Below are 17943 nucleotides of genomic sequence, written 5' to 3'. Positions count from 1 at the left end.
GATCTGTAAACAGGGCTTTAAGTGTAAAATACCGAACTTGTCCTTTAAGTATTCAGGATCATATTTCCTGCGTTTTTTGCTGGGTCCTGTCTCCTCCCTTGATGTTGACTTCTTTTGACTTGGGACAAGGAAACGATGCATTTTTAAAAGCTAGTACATGCAGAGTTACAGATATCAATAGAGCTGTATGAATTTACAACTTTTCCGAAAACCTTTCAAATGGTCGCTATGGCAACGTAGAACAACAAACCGATAACAAACTTCCGGTTTAACGTTACGTTAGCCTGAATTACTGCTATCAGTTCGATTTCGACAGTTATATTCAGTGAACTGTTAATAACCCTTGTTTGTTTTTGTTAAAGCTTAATAAAATATAAAATAAATAAAAAAAGTTCGATTTCGACATATAGCCTATGCGTGCTGAGTGTGTGTGTGCAACAAGCAAGAATAAGATGTGCAGTGCAAATCCGGTGACACTCGTGCATTGATTTGTATTAGTAGGCTAAACTAGTCTTTTCTGACTGTGTCGGCTGCAAAAATGAAGTTGAAGATCGCCATCTCCGTATTGAACGCGCCTAGAGAGAAATTCACATCATGGATTACATTGAATAACGTTAGCCTCCCAGCAAGCAATTTTGCGTCTAAATGACGTCTAATAGCCGTCAAAACACAGCCCAGACGTCTAGACTAAAACAAGGCTAAATTTGGGCTGTCAGTGAAAATCTAATAGACGTCTAACCATAGCCCAAGAATAAGACGTCTAACCATAGCCCAAGAATAGACTAGTCATCAATTAGACGGCTATTAAATGACTACATGTATACGTCTAATAGACGGTGCATATGGGTCTAGGCTAAAACAAGGCTAAATTTGGGCTGTCAGTGAAAATCTAATAGATGTCTAACTATAGCCCAAGAATAGACTAGTCATCAATTAGACGGCTATTAAACGACTACATACATGTGATGGCTAAAGGATTCTTTTCACTCAAATAACATGTTCTCATAAATGATAATCCATCCAAACAAATTAAATATAAAAGGTTTTATTTAGACAAAGAACATTAACAACTTAAAAAAAGTTAAAAACATAACAATTACCAAAAAAATACAATATAAAGATGATAAAAAATATGGAACATCAACAACTTAAGATAACAAAAATATAAATAATGACCAAATAAGAAGTAAAATAAAAAACCTGTTGGTTTCTAAAACAATATTAATTATTATCTTTATTTCCGTAACCCCCCCCCCCCCCCCCCCGCTCTCCCTGGCGCTTGCTTAAAATGCCCCCCAATTGAATTTTTTAATTAAAATTCGGTTGCAGTTGGAAAGTGTATCATCACAGCATCTGCCAAATAAGAAAAAAATAATTTGCATAAGAAAAGCATTGTTGACACCATAATGTTTAACTTTAATTACAGTAATTGTGACTAAGTCATTCTCTTTTGCTTGGATGCACACTAGTGTTGGGCAATATAGAGTTAAGATGCATGCATTTTCCTAAGCAATATATTAAGACGATCATTTATATCAATATAGCCTGATGTCACATTAAAATAAATTATTCAACCAGTTCATACATGTATATTTATTGTGCATTACCATTATTCAGCCTAAAAACAGAAATAAGCTCCCTGGTAAATCACTCACTGCTCTTGACTGAGAACTTTAGTAAGAATCAATGTATAATTTATACAGTGAAGTCTGTTGTTTTTAATTTTCATATTATTTTCATTTAATTACTTTCTTCAATGCTACTGTTAATATAGCTTCTTCTTAATAACAAAGAAAATAATGCCTTTATGATCATTATGACTTTAATAATGATTTTTATCTTCGCCACTTTGGCCTAAATGTCTGCCATTCTTTTTTATTTTATATTTTGTTACCTATAAGGATTTATTTTTAAAATAGGGACATTAGTTTGGCTGTAATGCTCAGTCACTTGCAAAATAATAAAACCAACATGAAAAAGAATTGTGATAAAATCGTGAATCGTGATTTTCCTGAAAAAAATTGTGATATGATATTTTTGCCATATCGCCCACCCCTACGTCCCCTTTAAATCTTTCAGAAAATGATGTAAGTGTATCGGATTATATCGAATCGTTGGCTGAATATCGTGATATATATCGTATCGTGAGCTGAATATCGTGTATCGTATCGTGAGATTAGTATATCGCTACAGCCCTAAGTAATACTATAATTGCACCTAAAGGAAACATAGTAAAAGAAAAAAACATGTCAAGGCCCCTTTAAGTCCTTTTTTATCACTGACCGATGTATCTTTAATGAATATATAAAAGGGACAGTTCATCAAAAAGTGAAAATCCTGTCACCATTTACTCACTTTCAAGTTGTTCCAAACCTGTATGGGTCTCTTTCTTCTGTTGAACACACACACAAAATAAAGACATTTGATGTTAGTCAAAATCAGTATTGACCGTATGCTGGATAATTTGCAATAAACCAGTGTCTTAAAATCCAAGAAAGTTGATCACATCACTCCAGTTCTGAGGTTTTTACACTGGCTTCCTGTCTGTCAAATAATTGATTTCAAATTACTACTGCTGGTTTTTAAAGCATTGAATGGTTTAGGGTCAAAGTAAATTTCTGATATTCTGCTGCATTATGGACCATCCAGAGCAGACCTCAGGTCTTTATTCAGGTAAGGAATAAACAGTTATAGGCCTCTTTTTAAATTGCCCTATGTCGTTGTTAAGTTTTATATAATGTATTTGAATTGACTTTTGGTGAAATGTGCTATACAATAAAATTGCCTTGCCACATCAAAAACTAAAATCTAAAAACTAAAATATATTTATGGCTTTTATAACAAATAATGTTAATCATGTCGCACGTTTCACGTTTACCCCCTTTAATTTACATAATTAAAGTTTAAGGGAACACAGAAAAACAGTAGCCTAACATTACACGTGCGGCTAACGTTAGATTGTTAGAATAAAAGCATGTTACCTTCAAAATGTCATGATTCCTACACGATAACAAATACTGTATTTAAATAATGAACACGTGTCAAAACGAACACACATACTTACAAGGTCAAAGTAGAAATTGGAAGGTTTGCTGTTGCTCGACCGTCTCCGACAAATGCTCAGTGAGCTCTCTCGTGCAAAATAAAATTGAAAATGGCGTCAATGTTTATCGCGATATCTGGCAACAGTCATCGGGTCTCGTGCGTTGCCCGTAGTCATGTCTCTGTTGGGCTGTTGCCATCTAGCGGTTGAGAAATGTAATTGCATTTTTTATTTTATTTAAAATGAAAGACAGTCAAATTACATCGTTGTGTGTGACAGCAAACATGAAGCTGCGTGGGCGAAAAACATGTAGACAATTTGAAGACTATTGTGGCTATATCGCTGGCCTAAATCAGGGCTATAGCCAAGACGTTAAACGTAGACCACTGATCACCTCGATCTCGCCGGGTGGGCTAAGAGCAGACTGCACATAGCCCGAGCTATTCAGAGCTAGATCGTGACTACATATAGACCATGTCATGAAATGACACTTGCACCTTGTACATATTATAAACAATGCGAACATGATGGGATATCAACCATATCGTATGCGCTGCCTGCCCAAAAAAACTACAATTTCAGTTTTGACTATAGTGGGCTACAAATATAGCCGGTCTGACTACGAGCTAGATCGTGTCTACGCACAGCCTACCCAGAACATGTCAAAGAAATGAAACCAAAACACCTTATAATCACAGTTGACGTTGCTTACATGATGGAATATCATACATCTCGCAAGTTATTTAGGAAAAAATTACGTAACCAGATTCTATGTTATTTCGTCTAGAAGTGGGTTACGCATAGCCGGTCTATATCGGGTCTATATTTAACCGAGACGGTGAAATGACGGCTGTTGCTTGCTGGGCTATTTCTTTTCGTTTTGAATAGTTTATTCGTTTAAAGAAATGTAAAGCTTTCTTAAATATTTTTCATGTCTATGAGGCATAAACTGAGTTTCGATTAATTTATAATTTAAATGAAAGAGATATGAATTTATGATGCGCTCCAGTTCACGGCGCGCCGGCGTCTCCATGATTTTATTGTCTGCTATATTTGCTTCTTATTTATTAAATCCAGGCAATTTGTTGATGAAACATTTTTTAAAATTAAGATACAATTTATACAAAACGAAATTCACTTCAAACTAAAGAAAGTCTTTCTACAAAACAAAACTTTAAGAAGTGGTCAATCATGTCTGACCCACTCCATGTCCCCGATGCATCCCACTCATGGTGTTCACTTTTCATAATCAACATGTAGATGGAAAAAAAGATTTTATCATGAAAACGTATGCGCTTATTTAATGGCTACAACACATGGCTATAGGGCACATTCAAGTTCTCGAATAAATTTTCAAATGATTGAAAAAAATAAAAATAGCCTAGGCTTACCCCTTAAAAAAATATTTGTATTACGGTGTTTTTCTAAGTACAAGAAACACTCTTTCTGCGTAGAGTGCTGGGCAACAGGTCAAGGGTGCGTTTGTGTTGAAAACAGGTGCCATTCATAAAATCCTTCCGTTTTCGAGTATTGTTTGTGCACACGTTGAGCCAGAAGGAGCCATTTCTGCCAATAACGCACATAACAGCCAGTGCCGCTGCTAGCCATTTTGGTGCCCTAAGCATAATTCCTTTATGATGCCCCGACCCCGAGAAACTTCGGCTTGATATTACATGCGCTTCGAGGCACACGCGCGCAGTCTCTTGCTCTCTCTCCCTCTCTGCCGTGCACGCGCTACGCGGTTTGGAGCACAGTCTCTGTCTCGCGGGCGCGCTCGCTCTAGATTCCGGAGATTTTAACTATTCGCGGGCATCAGTGAGCCGCTATCAATATACGGGAGACTCCCGGAACTTCCGGGAGACTTGGGATGTCTGTATTTCTATACTGAAATAATATCGGCATTAATTATTGATTTTTCATTAGGCTATTTTTTTGGCGCTCATAACAGCTGTCAAAAAGAACCGGCAAAAGTAATGATTATGAATGTGTCAAATATATCAGACATTTTAATGGAATAGCTAATGGAATAATATTGTTAAATTCGCTGATAATCGGGTGACCAGATCGCAAACCAGAATTCATAGCCGACAAAGCTTAAATGAATGTATCTCATTCGTCGTCACGTCAGGCTATAAAATTTCGTCTCGTCTCGTTTTGGTCAACGATAATGAAAATACGTTTTAGAATAGTTTTTATTTTGTAAACCACATTTAGTCTTGTTTTTATTCGTCAACAATATTGCATTATAGACTCATCGTCACATGCAGCATTTATGTTGCGTCTCGTCTCGTTTTCGTTAGGTGATAAAGGCTCGTTGACGAAGATAGTTTGTCATAATTTTCGTTGACAAAAGCAACGTGAAAGGGGCTTTCACGAACACAGTCCAAAACCTGCTCTTTGACATCACAAGCCATGTCTGATTCGTTGCTGGATGGTATTGTCAGAGATAGGGATTGCGTTAAGTTTAGCAGCAGCTGCTTCTTCCAGCATCACTGCAGCCTCGGACCCCGACAAGGTAAAACCTAACTTTAAATACTCTACGTTTTTTGCTGGGTCCTGTGACTGTATCCTCCCTTAATGTTGACTTCTGTTGAATTGGGACAAGGAAACGATGCATTTTATTTTTTAAAGCTAATACACGACAATTTAGCTGCATACAGTTTTTTCTTCGCGTGTCGCGCCTCCCCTGTGGCTCTTTGGCGCGCCTCACCTATTGAAAACCGCTGATCTATAGGGAATTTTAATAACTAATCATGAATATCATTAATATATTGCATATTACAGTTACATTAAATTATCGAAATTGAAAATAGATTATATGAATATATGAATCACAACGTCTTATAATTCCTCATTCATATATCAATAATCTTATTTCAGATCGATTATGAGATAATCCTTAAGGGAAATTAATGTAATTATCAAATCGCTGTTCGTCCAGCGTACGACCATAAGATTAACCTATCAATTTCTCCATAAAGTTATCCTTTCTTACAAACTCCAAGAAATATTAACTTTCTGGCCGTGAACGTTCATTTTCCTGTGTTTATAAAATTTAAAACTACTCAATGTAGTAAATAATGAGCGCTGGTAGCTCTTGGATCTATCTCATTGACTTGTAATTATTAACTTTCATGCAGAAACAGTCATGGATATGGTTTTAATAAATGCAAAACTACAGAATATACGGACTACACATTATACACTGATTATATGTCTATTAGGGGTGTGCAAAGCAGCCGCTATTTGTATCTGTATTTGTATTTGTTGAGGGGGGAAAAGTATTTGTATTTGTATTTGTATTCGGATAAAATTCAAAATAGGCGTAAAATATTTTTTTTTTTGCGTTACCCTTCTAATTTACGTTATAGTGTAAGTATTCTTTAATTATATCCATTATAATAATTATGTATATGCAATATTGGTTTTCCATAAATCCAGCAATGAAACAATGAACGTCATTGAAAAGAAAATAACATAACAGCCATTACCTCATCCGTGGTTAAACCAACAACTATAAAATACCATTGTGAACATTATGAAGCATAGGCTACAGCCTACACCTTGCTGTCTGCAAAAGACAGAGTAACTTACGTACCATATAACTCCCACATGTGAATACAATTCGACACAAATACACAAGCATTTTTAAACTTTTTAACCGAACGTTAACGTTACTCTGTCAACAGCCTATTGTCTAAATTACCGCGCTAAACAGCTGACGTTACGTAAACAGAGCGAGCATGAGAGCACCCGACTGCAGACGTCAATAATGCAGCGTAATGGAATAATCTCCCGATCAAACTCCGCTTCCCGAAAGTTATAAACTGCCTCAGGAACCCAGTTAAGGTACAGAAATCTATTCAACAAAAATAGTGATGGAGTTAAGAGTTTTTTCGCTCTCTGTTGCTGTGTGGAGCAGCCTGTGTCCGTCACTCACTCATCCGGGCGTGCACTGCGGTCTCATAAGGAAACACAGCTTTTTGATATAAAGTTTTTTTTTGTTCCCGAATACAAATATTTTTTAAAGTATTTGTTCAAAATAAGTATTTGTAAAAAACACGTTATTTGTGCCTTTCCGAATACCGTATTCGGGTTCGGCTCCACCCCTAATGTCTATGTATATAACTTACAGTTAAACAATACAAGACAAACGGATAACAGATGAGAGAGGGAGAATGGGAGAGAGAGGATGAGTGAGAGAGAGAGAGAGGAACAGATCACGAATGATCATAGAATAGCAAAATCACAGACCTTTTTGAGAGCCAACAATGAATCAAACCTTAAAACATGAAAACTCGTTGAAGTTATACTTGCATAGTCAGTTTGTGTGTGGCTGGGATTCGGAAAGGAAACGCGTGTGCGTGTGTCCTCGGAGCAGAGCGCGTTCTTGTTCATGTGCTCTCCTGCGGAGTTCAGGACCGGAGACCTCACATCATGACGAAGCAGGGATGAAGGCAGACGAGAGCGGAAGAGCTGGATAGCGTTGGGAAGAGATGGACCGAGAGTTGGACAGAGTTGGACTGAGAGAGTTTGGGAGAGCGTTTGGCTCTTTAAAGAATGTATGGATCACGCCTTCTTTTGCGCGAGTGGCCAATCACCTTCAGTGATATGGAAGCGGGAAAACTTTCTTTGTCTTGTCGAGAAACGCCTACTTTGACTATGTCATGTGAGAGATCGAATTTAACATTCATGTTTAGAAATATGGTATTTCCTAGAATAAATGCATATTATTGTACTTTACAGTCAAGATTCGACTCCGACCTGTTTTTCCCATTACAATGACACCTCGAATTACTATTTTGGATGAACGAAATACAGGGTTACATAATTTCCTCATAATCACTAGCATAGTGATTTTGATTAACATAATAACGTTGCATAGACATCTCATACATTATCTTGACCAATTATACACATAAAAATATATATCAAAAACATTGCTATTGGATCATATGTGGAAATTCAGTTTCAGAGTCCATGAGTGTGTGTGTGTAATTGTGGAATGTCTTTAAGGCATCACGTGACTCAAAGGAATGGGCGTTTGGGGTGTTTGAAACAGGGTTTCTTCTGTGTGAAGACTAATGTCTCCCTGGGGGAGCCACAAAGATGCGCTAATGACCGTCTCGGCAGACCCAAAGACGCCAGTGGACTCTTGTGACCATCTGTTAAACAATGGTGGCTTGTTCGAAGGCTGGTCAGCAGAACAGTTAAACCGAATGCTTTTTGTTTACTGGGATTCACCGACCGAAAAGCAGCAGTCATTGTCGCTACACTCTATTTGTTTCAAATAGGTCCACACTGTACAAAGCCATCAGTGCAGAGTTGATGGACCTGTCCATTCTCAGAGTGTCAGATATCTACAAAGAGTTCACCCCTGTTTCTGCACCACCCATTTGTACAATGGGTATCACCTGTGAGGTGCTACTAGTGGACTCTGCACTCGGTTTGGTACAAGCAGGCAGTCCCCTGTCATACCAACAACCAAAGACAAGAAGTTGCCCTGTTGCTCACCATGACACACTCTACTGCTCACCATGACACACTCCACCATGCCCAGATTTGCCATTGGGTGGCTGCAGACTGGAGACATCATGCAGTATGTTTGTTTTCACTGAGCATCAACAGCTGCACTTCAAGTCACTTGAGGTTACCTGGGAGATGGCTAACAAAATAGAGGATGCAACTAGGAGACAAAGTACATCAGCAGACTGGCATAGACTGAGGAAGACTCACTTTCTCACATTTTGGGGAAATATGCCATGCTAAACCACCTTAGATGGCAGACCGGCTGCTCAAAGGGGTCCGTCAGACAGCAGCAATGAAGAGGGGTCTCGAAATTGAAGCTGATGCCATCGAAGAGTACTGCAAGCTCAAGAGGGTGAACTACTACCCTTGTGGCTTCATTATACACTCATTACACATTATACATGACACTCCATGGCTAGGTACATACCCAGATGGGGTTGTCTTTGACCCAACAGAAAGTACTGAATTCGGCCATGTGGAAATAAAATGTCCAAACGTTAAGAGCTATGTGAATTATCCACATCTGAAAATGAAAGATGGCAACCTGGAATTGAAGCAAGGTTATGGCTACTACTGGCAGGTGCAGGGGCAGCTGCTCCTAACAGGGATGGAGTGGTGCGATTTTGTGGTGTTTGTGGAGGAAGACACCCTGATTCAAAGAATATCCCGGGACATTGGCCTGATGCACAAAATAAGAGAGAGAGCAGGCTTCTTCTTTTCTACACATACTTACATAAATATCTGCTGTAATAAAATGAATTGTTCTTGTTGATATCTCATTATAGTGTGAGGCCTTCAAGTGGGTTGTTTTAAGTTAATTTAAGTTAATTTAAATTAGTCAAGTTACTAATCAGAAAATATGTGCTAAACAGGGTTGTAACAATTTTTGGATTTGACCACTTGACTTAAAGTGTACACAGCAAAGGTGAACCCACACCAATGTATTGCTAGATGTTAAACTAATATTCAATGAGTCAGGCCCACTTGAGGGGAAATTAAACAACACAAAGGGAGACCAAGTTAACCCTCTGGGGTCGGCAATCACGCCGGCGTGATCTGCTCGCTTTTTTTCTAATCAGTGCAAAAGATATTCAAAATACTCTGTTGGTTTTGATCTTACATTTAAGTGTTTTACATCATTCGATCCAGTTAAGTTTCTATTTTTTTTGTGTATACTCACAATAAAAACAAAGTGTTGTGTCTTTCGCCAAATAAAGAAAAATAAACATGATGCGAGTTCTGCCTTCTCTCTGTCAGGGAAGTCCATTCTGAAACGTGTCCGAAAATTAACTGCAACTCAGCGAATACTTGTCACTCAGGAACGAGAGATTTGTCTTTATGAAGCTAGAATTCTCTTCTTTTAAATGAAGTAATTTATATTAAAAAACACATATTCTTAGTTTATGTAATCCGTTTGAAACCAAGGAGAGGCACAGTTTTGCGTTCTCCCTTCATTATTTTTAATGAGCTGAGGCCGCCACGCCCCCCGGCGCTATTCACATGGTAATAGTTTAGGTGATCTATGCCTCGCACACGCCCTTCGATCAAAACACGCAGTTTCTTCGTCAGATTCACGGATAGTTCATCGCGTTTTGAGGATGGCACGCTTCTCCGGTAAAGTCGTCCTCCAGATGATTATGGACAGCGAGGAAGAATTCACCTTTTCCTCGGAGAAAGATCGCATCTCAGAAGATGAACGGATTCATTTTCAAGAGCGAATTGATCCCGCCGAAGATACAAGTTTGAGTAAGTTGTTTGGTGTTATATCATTATTTTTCTGATTATATAGAACTCTCATGAATTTTCAGACTATATTTTGCTTAGTTTTGGTTAGCTTTTGACATCTTACAGGAAAGATTGCCTTACAATATCCTTATATGGTCGTGTAAACTGTTTCAAGGTGATATTACTCTCTAAACATATTTGTATTATATTTTACTCCGTTTTGATTAGCTTATGACACTGATTATCATGCTAAAAATACTGACTTTTGCATAATGTAGCTTATTTGCGAATATCTGCTTAGGTAAATATGATTCCGTGCAAATATATTTCAGCCTCCGGTAAAATGTGATACTCTCTACTAGACATTATATTTTTATATATAAATGTTCGGTTTTGGTTAGCCTATGACACTTATCTTGTTAAAATATTGCCACAGATGATTGTGAATTACAGGTGTAAATGTTTGAAATGCTCTAAATGCGTGCGGTCTATATGGCCATCAACAGCTCGCGGTGACACGATCTATGGCCCATAAATAGATATTTCTCCGTCCTATGGCCTAGAGACCTGCGCGGGACACAATGTTCAGGCCCGCTCCCGCAGTGTTCAGTCCCGCTCCCGCCCGTTCCCGCAAAGATTTGTAATTTTTAGTCCTGCTCCCGCCCGCGATCTGTGATATTATGTCCCGCTCTCGCCCGCAAATGCCCGCAAGACGGCAGGCAGGTCCCGAGGTTCCAGTCTTGTGACTGCTGATAGGGAACACTTTTAGGCATATATCACATTGCGCAAAGGGTATCTTTTTCCATCTGCGTCTATGATACATGAAAAAGACTCCCATACATCAGACTTGCCTGACGTGGGTTTCTTAGCAATAAACTGACCATTTTCCAGTCCAAGTTGAACGTCAAGGACAGCGCATCCACACTTTGCTCTGCCATCCTTTTTGAGGGCTGTATATTTACCACCGGTACAGTCTGAGGACAGTTATGCACATGCTGCGCGCACAGACCCTGCAAATAGAATGCATGACGCAGAAAGAACTGGTCCATGCGTGCAGCGCGCACATAACGGTCCTGAGTGCAGGGCAGGCTGTATACCGGTTGGTCGATAAGATTAAGATTAAGTAACGCAAAGATATGCTGTTCTAAAAAGGACGTGATATTGAACGTGTTATTGTTATTTAAGGAACGTGATATTGAATGACCGACCGCTCCCGTTCAAATTACACCAGAGTTACCGACCGCTACCGTGTTTTAGTCGGAAATTTAATCCCGCGGCGCAAAATATCTGGTCGGGTCCCGTGGAACAGCCACGGGAATGCAGACCTCTACTATGGCCCATTAACAGATATATAGACTACATGCATTGTGCGTCCATACCCATTAATCGCCCATCTTTGGATAATGTATGCTAACAGTTGTTTTTATTTTTTTAGTAATGTGTCTGCATCATGCTCTCCTTCTCCAGCACCGCAGAGGGACACGCAGGTGTCGTTCAGTTCTCAATCGAGAATGATAGTAAGTGCACAGACGTAATATTTTACTGATGAAATGTAATTGTGTTTACATCGTCATAATATACAAGTAGGGCCTACCTATTCTTGTGTGAAATTAAAAAAACTGTTGTCTTTTTTTTAATCCATGGCCATTAGTGATTGATAATGATAATAATACAGTTTCTTTGATTGTGTTATCAAGAGATGTGACAATGAAGATGTCCAAGCACCTGTCCCGAAGAGAGCCAAGGCAAACAAGCAACAGGTCCAAGTCCACCCTGTCATGGAAAACCGAGACTGATGTTGACATGGTTGCACAGACAGCGCGATTCCTGCCCGCACGGGAAACTGGACTGCAACTGACCTCTGTTGACTCACATTCACCCATGAGTCTGTTTGTAACAGTATACACTACCTTTCTTTCTTTTTTTGAAAAGATGTGTTAAGTTATATTGTTAGGAAAGATTTCTATTTTGAATAAATGCTTTTCTTTTTAATCAGTGAATCCTGAAAAAAGTATCACAGGTTATAAAAAAATATTAAGCAGCACAACGGTTTCCAACATTGATAATACCTGATTATCAAATCATGATATTAGAATGATTTCTGAAGGATCATGTGACACTGCAGACTGTAGTAAGGATGCTGAAAATTCAGCTTTGATCAAATAAATAAATTATATTTTAAAGTATATTAAAATAGAAAATCATTATTTTAAATTGTAATAATATTTCACAATATTACTGTTGTTTCTGTATTTTTGATCAAATAAATGCAGCCTTCTTCCAAAAATATAAAAAATGGTAATGTGTCCAAACGTTTGACTGGTACTATATGTTTATATATGTACGGTAGCACTGTGGTCTTGTGAGGCACAACATTTAGTTCCTCCACATAGAGGAATTACAATAAAAACAGATTGAAAAACAAAACCTTTGAATCTCCTCTCATTCTCAGATTCTCCTCTCTGCCTCACAGCACCATGATGGGGCATTAAGCCTTGTTTATACTCGACGCGTCCGCACGAGCGCGAGTCTCCGCTGACTGCGCGCGCACCTCTCCAAACGGTCGAGGCGTTTATACTTGACGCGCTCGCCGTTGTACTATTCTTTGAAACTACAGGGGGCGACTCGAGTAATTGTCCTCTCTAAACCATCAGGAATCGGTGAGAAGAAGAAATATAAACACGTGTGTTTATTTTAGTTACCACCACCAATACAAAAATAATCGTGTAAAACCCAGTAAACCCTGAGATTATTACTTGTGACATTAGAACACAATATGTAGGCTAGCCTATATGGGAATACATGTACATATACAAATAAATTAACGATCTCTTAAATATTTTCTAATTTCACTAAACATTTCATTAACTTTCGTGTACATTTGTATGGACCTTTATGTTCATTAAAAAGGCTTTTTATGCTATTGTATGCTCATTTTTGAAATGTAAGCAACTAATTTAGACGCGCAAACTGGGTGCTGGTGTGATGAGAAGTTCGTGCTCGGCCAGATTCGGCTCGAAGTCGTTCATCTTCGGATGCGGAGCCGTGCGCGCTGTTACAAAATCTGCCGTGCACACCGCCAGGTGAAATGGGCCTTTGCGCACCCAACGCGCGCGACCGCCCACACCGCAACGACGTCATTTTTGTCGCGCTCTTGCGGACGCATCGAGTATAAACAAGGCTTTAGCCATTGATGGGGGAGTGTCTATTGTCTCCCCTCATTCATATTCATGGCCATCAACACCCCTACGCATATAGCAGTACTGGCACAACAACTGACTTACAAAGTTTAAATCGTTATATTGTTGTTTTGTGAAAGAGTGATCAGAATGATTTTCACATCATTTTGTAGTAAACATTCTAGCCTACAAGAATGGTAACTCAAAAGTCTTGTGCCAAACTATTCAGTATGAGTTATATGGGCTTATTGCAGTGACAATTTTTTTCCCAAAACTTACTAACCACGCATAATATTTTTTTTCTATAAAATGCAAACATGTAAGTTCCATTTTTCTCACATATTATTGTAGCAGAGTTTGTGCTGAATACAGCAGAATTATGAGTTGGCCAAAGGTATGTTGTAAGTAGCTGAAATAAGCACAAATGTCAGGGCATGTCAAAACCTCTCAAGGGCCCCAAAAAACCCTCAGACCACAGAGGGTTAACATAGATTTCAAATAAATAAATAATTAATTAAAAAAGTCAGTAAATGTAAGCCAAAACTAAATTGTGGTGTGAATCAGTATATTGTTTTAAAGAAAGGAAAATGAGGAAGAGGAGCAGCCAGCCATGAAGCAAACAGTCAGATTTCTACCTGGCCAAGTTTTTGACAAGAGGTCCATTTTGGTAGTTTCACAAGATACAAGCTACAGTGAAAAGTTGGCTAATGCTCCCTGAAATAGACAAGACAAAGGGATTACAGTGTCAAAAAGTTTGTTCTCCTTAACCCGCCTGATTAGCCTTTTAACATGAACTCGCAGCCGCGCGATTGACTCCAGGACGTCCTGTGCTGCCATTTGTTCCTTGTTGGAGCGGAAGGCAGGCCTGTGAAGTTTTCCTGGCACAAGGTTGTCCACCCTAAAGCCCTTGCCCGAAAATCTGAAGAGCTCACGGTCTGATAGAGCCTCCATAGAGTGCAGAAACAAATGTCAGAGGACCATGTGGTGCCATGCCAGTCATGGCCTTGAAGGTACAGTGTGATTTGTAGTGCGAGTACACCTTACTCTGTAGCACAAGTGAGGATGGAGTTTGGCACCGCAGTTCTGTGCAGTCAACAATGACCTGAGTGTCTGCATATTCCTTTAACTCAGGAGGTAGGTTGGCAGGGATTTCTTCAGGTGTAATCCAGATACACACAGCTCCCAGTACACAGTAAAGAAATTTGGCCCAGGTTGTGATGATCCTGCTGGCTGTTTTCCGATGGATGTTAAATCGGTTGCCAAGCTCTTTCTGTGTGCATCCGGTTGATAATATAGAAAAAGAATAATTTAGAAAAAGAAATAACTCATCTATGGGCAGCAACTTAGTTGATCTGTTCGATGTTGTCTTCTCTTTCACAGAGGCCGATGCTTCTCTTGCCACACGGATCATCCTTGATGTTGCTGGTTCGATGAGCCTCCAGAATAGTGTTAACCCTTTGGGGACCAAGGTGTTTTTGCTCCTCTTGAATCTTTTTATCATTGTCTTAATCAAGTTCAAAACTGGATGTCTAAAAATCTTCTTAAATGAAATACAGATAAAACTGAAGTAATTATCTTTGGGAGAAGGGATCAGAGATTAATGACTGCTACACTTCTGGAATCAAAAGGTTTTGATGTAGTAGAAACCAGGGTGGGAAATTAACTTTTTTGTCCACCAGCCACAGTGGCTGGTGGATGCCCAATTTTACCAGCCACTTATATTTTTTACCAGCCACTTTTTCCGGAATTCAAATTGCAAGAAAGAAATTGCTTCAATACGTTTTTATTTATTTATTATTAATACATTTTATTAATATAGGCAAATACAAAGGCCTACATGTTTCATTAACAAAACAAATAATTTTGACTCATCTCTCAGTAACATGTCACTTTAGTCTTCTTCAGAGTCATCATCATCTTCCTCCTCCTCAGACGTCTCCTCGTCTTCAAGTTGAGTCTTTCTCTTCTTGGCTCCTCTTTCCATGAAATCTGGCCTCCTCGCTCTGACACTGGCCTGATGCCACAGCTGTATGGCTGAGTCAGGATCAAAGTCTTCAATGTCAGGGCTGGACAGCTGCACTGTGAGCAGGTCAGATAGTGTGTCCGACCTCAGACCTGACCTCCAGTCACTCTTCACTTGTTTCATCAAATTGAAACCCCGTTCACTCCCATTGAAACTCCCAGTCTCCGATTTATCTCTGGCCAGGTCAGCTGGTTCATGTTCGGATGCTGCTGGTACAAACTGCTCTTGAGGAATGTCCACTGGTCTGGAATCAGATCCAAATTGGCCCCAGAGGAGGCCAATAGTGGACCAAAGTGCTTTATAAGACACTCCACATCTGCATCTCCAAAAACTGCAGACACACACAAGGAAAACTTAAGGTTGCACAAACAGTAAAAGGTTTCAACTTCAAGATGTAAAATACATATCATGCTAAATGTGCTAACATTGTTTTTGATAATCACCTTCACATGTGTCTGCATCAGGCCAGCTTGTGATATCCACCAGTTTGGAAGCATGTAGTACTCCAGAGCTGAAGTCACAAAATCGTGTTGCCATACTGCTGCAAAATTTGTCTATCAGCTTGTCCTTTGTGGAGTTTACACGAGCCAGGGAGAGGTCATCTCTGGGTGCTGCCAAGGTTACACCCTCAAAGGTGTCCGCTGGATTTTCTAGGCATGCCCTAAGCCTGGGTCCAGGTCTTATAATTGAATACACAACAAAACAATGTTATATTAATTATATTTAAAAAATATTCTGCCCCACACACATGCATACACCACACACACACACACACACACACACACCTGTTCTTGTGTTTAGTTAAGACAGCCTGTGTGGCTATAAGGCTGGTCTGAACCTCTGCCACTGTTAGAGTTGGCCGTTGCATGGATGCAGACAGGTTGCTGAGGTGGGTCAGGCAGTCGTGCATAAAGCAGCTGAACATCACAACACATGGATCCTTTGCTGTTTGGTAAAAATTGCGTGCCTTGCTCCTCTGCACAGGATTCACCCCCTCCGAATCCGGTGACTGGATCTTACACACACAATTGTACATTTGAATCAATTATGTTCAACTATTAAATTATTGATTATTAGTACCATTATGTTGAGTTGTTAACTTGTCAACTAATTTAAACTAAAATGATCACCTTGCCTTAGCCTATACTACTGTACCTGCTCAAAATGCTGGATTAGGCCCCTATAGCCTCTGAGGAAGTGGTCCAGTGCCCTGAAGAGATGAGCAAGCCACCTGGTACCTCCAATTCTAGTTGGAATGAGTGGCTTTATTCCTAACACCTTGAAGCTGTTTTTCAAGTTTGCTCTATTGAGTGGACTCTTGTGATAGAACACATAGAGGGAAGACAAGAGTTCATCCAACTTTATGCACTGGGGGCAACTCTTCACTGCATCCTTAAATGTCAGCTCCAGCCTATAGGCTATGCAATGGACACCCACAATATAGGACTTGTCGCCACGTAGTCTGCTGACCACTCCACTTCTGGACCCTGTCATCACTGCTGCTCCATCTGTTGCACAAGCAACCAGTTTTTCCTGCCAACTCTCATCATCCTCACACACCTCTCTCATCATCTGTATGATGACTGCTGTGATGTTCTCTGCATTTGGCTTTTCAACAGCCTGGATTCCAACAAACTGCACCTCGACTTTCCCTGCTTAGCTCATTCTGGTGTACAGAAGCTCTTCCTCCAACACTGCACTGTCAGTTGATCCATCTGACATAATTGCCAGATACTTTGAATGATCAATCTTATTTTTAAGCTGCCTCCTCGACACCTCAGCAATGTAGTGCATAAAAACCCTGGCCTGCTTCTTGTTCTGATAAGTTTTCCCTATCACCAGTCCTTTCTGCTCATCCACTCTGAAAGGAGTTAGAATGAGAACTGTGACTTTGATAACATTGACCTCCATTACAAATATATAGGGCTGGGCGGTATATTGAGTTTGTATGATATATCGATATATTTTTTGAAATTATATGGAATGAGGCAATAACGTTTATATTGATACGAGCACATCTGAAAAATACTGTTGCTGATTGACTGATACTTGCGCTGTTTAATGCTTCTGAGATGTGGTGCTTTCCTCATTGCTTAACTTATATTTCACAGGAATATTCAGATGGAGGAGCACAATAGAATACCGTATACCCGAATATAAGACTTATTTTTGTGGAAAAAATCTGGTTTTCAATAGAAAATAATTTTATTTGAAAATTGCACTGATAATTCATTCTCTCTCTTGCTGCGCGCGCACCTTTTTTCTCTCTCTCTCTCTCTCGCGCGCGCGCGCCTCTCTCTCTCTCTCTCGCTCTGCGTCTCTCGCGCGCACCTCTCTCGCTCTCGCTCGCTCGCTCTGCGTCTTTCGCGCGGCAGAGAGGAGCAGCGTTTTAATTCAGTTAAGCACAGATATTATTGCTTCTCTAATTTTACATGCAAGTTTTG

The 17943-nt window shown here is 39.5% G+C and overlaps 2 protein-coding genes and 1 long non-coding RNA gene across 3 annotated transcripts in view; all 3 read right to left on the bottom strand.

Annotated features, from left to right (window-relative positions):
• Positions 1-17943, bottom strand: part of LOC306999601 (PWWP domain-containing DNA repair factor 4-like) — a 200277-nt gene that overhangs the window by 44863 nt on the left and 137471 nt on the right. The window lies entirely within an intron of this gene.
• LOC306999033 lies at positions 1282-3511 on the bottom strand. The gene is made up of 3 exons (XR_013797705.1): positions 3065-3511; positions 2356-2392; positions 1282-1353 (listed from the first exon to the last, which is right to left on the bottom strand). It is a non-coding gene; the product is annotated as an uncharacterized lncRNA (long non-coding RNA).
• On the bottom strand, positions 15374-17087 carry LOC306998739 (zinc finger protein 862-like). Its single transcript, XM_079613029.1, has 4 exons — positions 16655-17087; positions 16285-16514; positions 15943-16178; positions 15374-15830 (listed from the first exon to the last, which is right to left on the bottom strand). Exons 1-4 carry the CDS (start codon positions 17069-17071, stop codon positions 15622-15624), a joined length of 1092 nt encoding a protein of 363 aa, XP_079469155.1. The 5' UTR covers positions 17072-17087; the 3' UTR covers positions 15374-15621.

This window comes from Phoxinus phoxinus (genome assembly GCF_949152265.1).
Source record: "Phoxinus phoxinus genome assembly, chromosome: 5".
NCBI classification, from domain to species: domain Eukaryota; kingdom Metazoa; phylum Chordata; class Actinopteri; order Cypriniformes; family Leuciscidae; genus Phoxinus; species Phoxinus phoxinus.
This window is presented reverse-complemented; position numbering and strand designations above follow the sequence as displayed.

Excerpts from the sequence above, each read along its gene's own strand:
- LOC306998739 (XM_079613029.1), bottom strand. The coding sequence starts at position 17,071 with ATGATGAGAGAGGTGTGTGAGGATGATGAGAGTTGGCAGGAAAAACTG. Across the intron at positions 16,515-16,654 it reads TAATCCAGCATTTTGAGCAG|ATCCAGTCACCGGATTCGGA; the intron begins GTACAGTAGTAT and ends TGTGTGTGTAAG. Across the intron at positions 15,831-15,942 it reads TGATGCAGACACATGTGAAG|TTTTTGGAGATGCAGATGTG; the intron begins GTGATTATCAAA and ends GTGTGTCTGCAG.